This window comes from Mus caroli, chromosome 8 (genome assembly GCF_900094665.2).
Source record: "Mus caroli chromosome 8, CAROLI_EIJ_v1.1, whole genome shotgun sequence".
Lineage (NCBI taxonomy): Eukaryota > Metazoa > Chordata > Mammalia > Rodentia > Muridae > Mus > Mus caroli.
This window is the reverse complement of record NC_034577.1, coordinates 95,894,891-95,902,027: the sequence shown is the minus strand read 5'-3', so window position 1 is coordinate 95,902,027 and position 7,137 is coordinate 95,894,891. Positions and strand designations below refer to the sequence as shown.

General features: G+C 46.4%; 1 protein-coding gene across 1 annotated transcript in view; it reads right to left on the bottom strand.

The window, feature by feature from the left end:
• Positions 1 to 2,696, bottom strand: part of LOC110299649 (pyrethroid hydrolase Ces2a) — a 7,825-nt gene extending 5,129 nt beyond the window's left edge. Inside the window, exons 1-3 of the mRNA XM_021169387.1 lie at positions 2,552 to 2,696; positions 1,798 to 2,002; positions 509 to 647 (exon numbers count right to left, since the gene is read on the bottom strand). Of these exons, the coding sequence (XP_021025046.1) occupies positions 509 to 647; positions 1,798 to 2,002; positions 2,552 to 2,627 (420 nt within the window). The 5' untranslated portion in view covers positions 2,628 to 2,696. The remainder of the gene's footprint in view (positions 1 to 508; positions 648 to 1,797; positions 2,003 to 2,551) is intronic.
• Between the last annotated feature and the right edge of the window lie 4,441 nt (positions 2,697 to 7,137).

Genomic DNA, 7,137 nt, shown 5'->3' with positions numbered 1-7,137 from the left:
AAGAAAGAAAGAAAGAAAGAAAGAAAGAAAGAAAGAAAGAAAGAAAGAAAGAAAAAAGAAAGAAAGAAAAAAGGAGGAGGAGGGAGGGAGGGAGGAAGGAAGGAAGGAAGGAAGGAAGGAAGGAAGGAAGGAAGGAAGGAAGGAAGGAAGGAAGGAAGGTCCTCCTGCGGGGCTTTTCTGATTGCTAATCAAAATGGCCATCAGTTCCCATTGGCAGAACACATAACTTGCACCTAGAAATTTGGGTGATGTCAATACTCAGCCCTTGTGCACCATTCTTAGTGGGTCTTCCAAGTGATAAAAGAATTCCTGGTTTAATCACACACACACACACACACACACACACGTTTAGGCAGCTCACCATCAGCTGACATGACCTTCTTGAACTCAATAAGGTAAAACTACTAATCAGGGTCTAAACTACAGTGGAGCTCAGAATTCTTTTGTTCCTTTCCATCTTCCAGAGAAATAAATGACCTGTTCCCAATGGCGCTAGCCTGACACTCACAGGCAGGTTAGAGCCCTCCTGGGCATGGGCTGGTGTGTAGATGTTGAGATACAGACAGTCCTCAGACATAGGGATGGGAGCCATGGTCAGATTTATTCCCTTCACACCCTCAAAATTCATTAGATCACTCTGCAGACACCTAGTGAAAACAGAAGGCAGGAAATCCAAGGTAGTCAAATCTATGTCTTAGTATGAACTTTCAGTCACCTACAGCATCTGCTTTCCATGATGGCCTGTTAACATTATGATTCTTCTCTAAAGTCCCTACCACAATAAAGGCCACCAGCCATATGGAAATGGAGTCAGATTTTTTTCAGGGAGGACTCTCCATATATAGTAATATTCTAGTATATGGAGACTTCCAACAGCTTCAGTGAAAATAATTTGTGTTCCCACATTCAATCCTGTTTGTAAAATTAAAATCCTGATATGGTGGTTAGTTTTGACTGTTGACTTGGCACACTGTATAATCACCTGGGAAAAGAATCTTACTGAGGGATTGTCTAGATCCTGGTGGCTGGTCAGCATGCAAGTAACAAGTTATCTCAATCATGTTCTTTGCAATATGAATACCTGCCCATGGTAGGAGGCACCATTCCCTAGGAAGGGGCTTCTGGATTGTATAAGAATCGAGAGAGTAAGTGAAGATTAGTAGGCATGCATGTGTCCTTTGAACTCTGTTCCTGATTATGGATGTAATACAATCAGCTCTCTTAAACATCTGCCTCTGTGGTTTCCCACCTATGATTGATTATAAGCTGGGATTGTGACCCATAATAAAATCTTTCTTCACTAAGTTGCTTATGTAAGGATACTTTATCACAGCAATAGAAAGAGAACTAAGATACTTGGGTATTGGGGTACTGTGCTCACATAGCAGCTATAGGAATTAGTGGGCAATACCACTTCCTAGGGTAGTGAGACATTCTTCAGTTCACTCTCAAGTACCAATAAGGTACCTCCTTGTTCCACATAGTCTCCAGTTAGAAGCATGTGTGCTTGTTCCTTAATCAATGGCACAAGGACAGTGAATGGTCACAGGAACTGTGAAGAATGGGCTCAGTCTATGTTCCTTACTGCAGTTCCTACAACTAAGTCCCTACAGGTGATGAGCTCTGACCCAGCAGCCTGGCACAGCTGTTCTACTCTAATTCTTAGCACATTCATCAGGAACGTGCATGGGAGATGCCCCTCATCATAGGCAGAAAACTGCTATAGAGCTGAGGTGGAGGAAGCACTGCAGTGTGGCCCAGAGTACAGACCTGAAGTCCCCTGGGTCCAGAACTTACATGGCCGGCTGTGAGGTCCCATCTCTCACACCACTCCATGGCTCAGGGTCCTCAGGAGGTGCAAAGCGCAGTGGTCCTACAGGAGGCTTGGCAAAGGGGATTCCCAGGAAGGCAAGGACACCAGATTTAGTGTCCTTCACGTAGACAAAGCTGCCTCTCACCTGGCCCATGTGGGTGTTCCTGATGGGGCTGGCTGAGTTCTGGCCTGTAAGTGGAGAGATGCCATCAGCTATCACCACACTTGGGACTTTCTACCTCATCATCACCATGGTACATGGTACACCATGGTAACCTGGGTCATCTCAGTTCAGCAGTAGGATGAGGAGATGAGAGCTTCTGGATTCCCTAGGGCCAGACACCTTGTCCACTGACCCTCTTCCAATCTGTCAGGACTCTTCCCTAGTCAACAAAGTGACAGGCTCAGAGCCACTTGGCATTAGGAAGGAATTATTATTATTGATGTTGTAGGATTTCTAGCCACAACCACATGCAGAGGAGGGACATGTCCTGCTTGTTGTTCTGTTCCTGTTGTCTCCTCAGTATGTGCTAACCTCAGACATCTCTGACCCCATCACCACCACCGTGTACCCTGGTGGGACATTAGAAAGCACACATTCCCCACATAGTCACCTGCCATTCTCCACCAGCTCCTTTTCCCTTCCTGGTGCCTTCCATCCCACAAGCTCAGCCTCTGACTTTGCAGAACTGGGACAGCTCTGACCCAAGTCCCCTGGGCTCATTTAGATAGTCTTACCATGCACATGCTGGAGGAGAAGCAGGAGCCCACTGGCTACAACACACAGCCAACCAGGAAGTCTAGCCAATGGCATGGTTGAATCTCAGGCCTAAACCTGTGCTGCTGCACATGAGTCTTACAGCAGGAAACAAAAACAGATTGGCCTGGTCCAAGCAAGAATTTGTACTTTTAGGGGTGTAGGTGTGGACATTTGATTGGATGGGGCAAAGTTCTTATTGCAGAAAAACTGATAAGGCAGAAGCCACAGGGAGACAAGAGCCAACAAGCAGGCAAAGCCACCTCTGCAGTTTCTCTTCCTTCCCTGGTCTCTTGGACAGACACAGCAGGGCATCTGAAGTCCTTCTGCAATGCCAGGATCCCTGACCTCCAATATGGAATCATGATTCCTGACTCTCTTCCTCACCATCCCAATGTAGGTGTTGGTATGAAGGTCAGGGAGCAGAAAGCTGCAACAGGAGAAGTCACAGGGCTCCTGTCAATAGGTACACAGTCAGGATACTTCCTGTTGTGGAAGATTGACATTACAAGAATCATCATTTTAGTAATTTCCTGGGATTGGCCTTCAAGTTACTGCATGAATCCTGCAAAAGCTAGCACGTTGGGAAGACACAGATTTGTCATATTTAGGGTGACTTGGAACATGGGGATTAGAGGAGAGATAGAACCCCGTAATGACAGAGAGAAACTGCTTAGGAGACACAGAGGCAGATAGAGCAACATTCATTTCCATTGTATGATGGCATAAGTATATAATGTTTTTAATAGAGGGCCCAGAGAATATTTAGGGACATCAATAAATTAATAATATGGAATCTGAAGGTGAGTGATTGTATCACAAGCAACCAAAGAATCTCAGAGGGCCTGTAAAAGTTAGAAATAAGTGTCTGTGCAAGGGTAGGTACTCAGGGAGACAGGGATAGGATACACACCTCACAGTCAAACATATTCACAGATGTTCTGAGCACATGAACATTAACCTCACAGTATTTCCAGGTTCTGGGGGCTGGAAAGAAACTTCAGCAGAGCCACACACACACACACACACACACAGAGAGAGAGAGAGAGAGAGAGAGAGAGACATATAGACAGAGAGATACACATAGACACAAGCACTCCAAACACACACATACACAGATCCACACATATACACAGACACAAACACACAGCCATAGCCACAGACACACATACACATGGCACCAGTCACTGATGCCTGACCATTATTGTAACAGACAATAAATACTGAAATGTTTCTGCTTAGAGCCCAGCTATGCCCACAAAGCTTTCTCTTCTAAGAAAAAGCTATGAAATTCTGTGTGGTCAGGCAAAATGCCCGTCTGGCTGTAAGCTAAAAGGCCATACTCTAGAACAAGAGCCATTGGTGGAACTCAAATTAGGTGAACACGTTTCTTCTTCATTTTCAGCTACTCTGTGCTGGAGACAGGATATTATCTGTAGTCCAGACTGGCCTGCTACCTCAGCTTCTCGGGTTCTGGGTTTACAAAGCATTTACCTAATACATCTGCCCTAAGTAATCCTGGGCACCCCCCACAAGGCTCTGACAATCTGATGTTCCCAAGTATGTTGCAGAATGGGGTGAGATGGGGGAGGGGATAAGATGCAACTCCATCCTTCTTCCAGTTGACACTAATTCTAAGCCCAGGAATCCAAACGAAGAATGTCCCAAACAGTGGTCACCAGTGAGTCGGGCAGATCTTGCTACATGGAGAACCCTGGTGACCTTTCAGAGCCTGGTGGCCCACAGCAGGGGGTCACAGGTGAGATGAGTTCAGTGGATCAGACTGGGGAGGCTTAGGAAGAGGTCAACAAAGTTTATACTATCGGTTTGGAGAGGTCTGGGAGGAGGTGTGGGCAGGGACCTTCAGTTGCAGCACACACAATCTGGGCATAATGCCATTCTGACTCAGAACACACATGCCATTTGCACTGAAATCCAACCTGCCCTTTCCCAGGTTATGTGCAGAGTGAAGTGAACCCAGAGACTGCTAAGGTCAACTGAGGCATGGTGGGTACACCAAGAACTTCTGTATACCACAATAACTCTGTACAGTGCCCTGTTGAAGGATGCCAGTCTGTTCTATCCTAGGGCTTGGCACACTCAGAGATACTTGGCACCATGAATATATTATATTATTATTATCCAAAAGTCCAGTAGCAGCTACAGCTACAAAAGCACTAAGGGGAAAGATCCACCTGCTCCTCTATCCTCTGACTTGCAGGTCCAGCATAACTCAGATCCCCTCACTCTGGGCTGGCTCAGTCTGGGTGACCTCCTCTGGTATCTTTTGCTTGGTAGATAGATGGCTACTCTGTGTCTTTGGTTGTGTACTTTGACCTGTGCCCTTTGGCTGGGGCATTTGGAGTCAGTTATCTTTTTCTAGTGTGGGTTCTTGGGGTTGAACTCTGGCCACCAGTTTGGAGGTAGGCACCCTTACTTGCCAAGTCTTTTCACAGGCCCTGGTGAGGGAATTTGGAGACACACACTTCTAACAAGCTCTTCTGACATCCCTGTGAGCTACTCCCTCTCTGTAGTCCCAGCCTCTGAGTAAACAGAACTTACCACTTTTAACTAAGGTTCCCTATGTCCCCCTTAAGAGTCGTCCCATGCTTGAGGAGAGGGAGAAGCAGGAGCCCATAGGCTACAGCATTTAACCAGTTAGGATGAAGTTAGTCCAGTGGTATCATGGACCTGTAGACCCAAGTCCTGTGTTATTGACAGGAAACAACATTGGGATCTTTCTCAGCCAGGAATTTTAATCCAATGTGGAGTAGATGGGCAGTTTGCTGAGACGGGGCAAAGTCATAGAACTTGAACTCTCTAGGCAGAGGTTGCAAGAGCTAGAAGGGAACAGATAGGGCCAAGGCACCTCCACCATTCGTGTTTCAACTTTAGCACCCATAGAAGGCACAACAGGACTCCCACGGTCCTTCTAGGGTACCAGCAATCCTCTCTTCAAACCCAGAGTCACTGTGTTCACAGTCCTTTCAGTAATGAGCCCAGAGCAAGTGTCAGTGTGGGCAGGAGGCTGCGGAAAGCCAAAACTAGAAATATCGGCAGTCTCCTCTAAGTAGATGTATGCAGAGGATATCTCAGGAGGAGAATATGATGCAGCTCTGAAAACCGTGACATGGATAAAATGAGCATGCCCTGCACCCTGAAAACCTGCTATTAGGACTTAGAGTTTCCTGAGTCTACATTTAGGTTCCCCATCCATTACAGTCATGATTTTACGTCTACATCCACCTCCCTGTAAAAACATAGCTGTTTCATTGAAAGGCACTGCGAACATGGCTCCTCTGAAGAACGTGACTTATCCCCCTGTCCATCTCCCTCCTGCCTTACTCTCATGGCTAGCTCTTACAGAGATTAAGTTCCTTTACCTACTCAACAAGTTTAATAGGGGACATTATGGTTCCAGTGTCTGGGACTAGCTAGGATCTCAGAGCCTATGATAAAGATCTGTAGGTAGAAGCTTCAGAATCACAAAGAGACCTGGCAGAATACATTAAAGAATCCTGGATCAGAAGAAGCTTCCACCTAGCCCAGCCTGAGTTATTGAAGGGTATGCAGGGACCAGCATTAGACAGCCTGTAGTACCATCTGAGGATTGATCTTGTTTCCATTGTTCCAGTCCCCAGAAGTCTTGGGCACCCATTCTCTGGCACTAAAGAAGTTCCTACTTGGTGTTTTCTGTTTCTTCTAGAAAGGCACGGCCATGGCTGCTCTTGCCCCCTCCAAACGGCAAGGTTTGATGCCTTTCACTGTGGCTCCTCCAGTACCACCATCTTAGTTTGGGTTTGATTACTGTGAAGAAATACCATGACAGACAAGTCCCTTCCGGTCCGCGCCAGCACCGGGGCACCTTGGGCGCAGAGCCTGTGGAAACCCCCAAGGTCCCCACAGGACCCTCCACGGAATCTTAGGACCTCTGGTGAGTGGATCACAACTTCTGTCAGGAGGCAGGTTCGAACACCAGATATCTGGGCACCTTCCCTGCAAGAGGAGAGCTTGACTGCAGAGAGTACTCTGACCACTGAAACTCAGGAGAGAGCTAGTCTCACAGGTCTGCTGATAGAGGCTAACATAATCACCCGAGGAACAAGCTCTAACCAGAGACAACTATAACTAATTGCAGAGATTACCAGATGGCGAAAGGCAAATGTAAAAATCTTACTAACAGAAACCAAGACCACTCACCGTCATCAGAAGGCAGCACTCCCACTCCACCCAGTCCTGGGCACCCCAACACACCCAAAATGATAGTACCACATTAAAAAGCATATCTGATGATGATGGTAGAGGACATCAAGAAGGACATTAATAACTCACTTAAAGAATTACAGGAGAACACTGCTAAACAGGTAGAAAACCTTAAAGAGGAATCACAAAAATCCCTTAAAGAATTACAGGAAAACACAACCAAACAGGTGATGGAATTGAATAAAACCATCCAAGACCTAAAAAGGGAAGAAGACACAATAAAGAAAACCCAAAGTGAGGCAACGCTGGAGATAGAAACCCTAGGAAAGAAATCTGGAACCATAGATGCAAGCATCAGCAACAG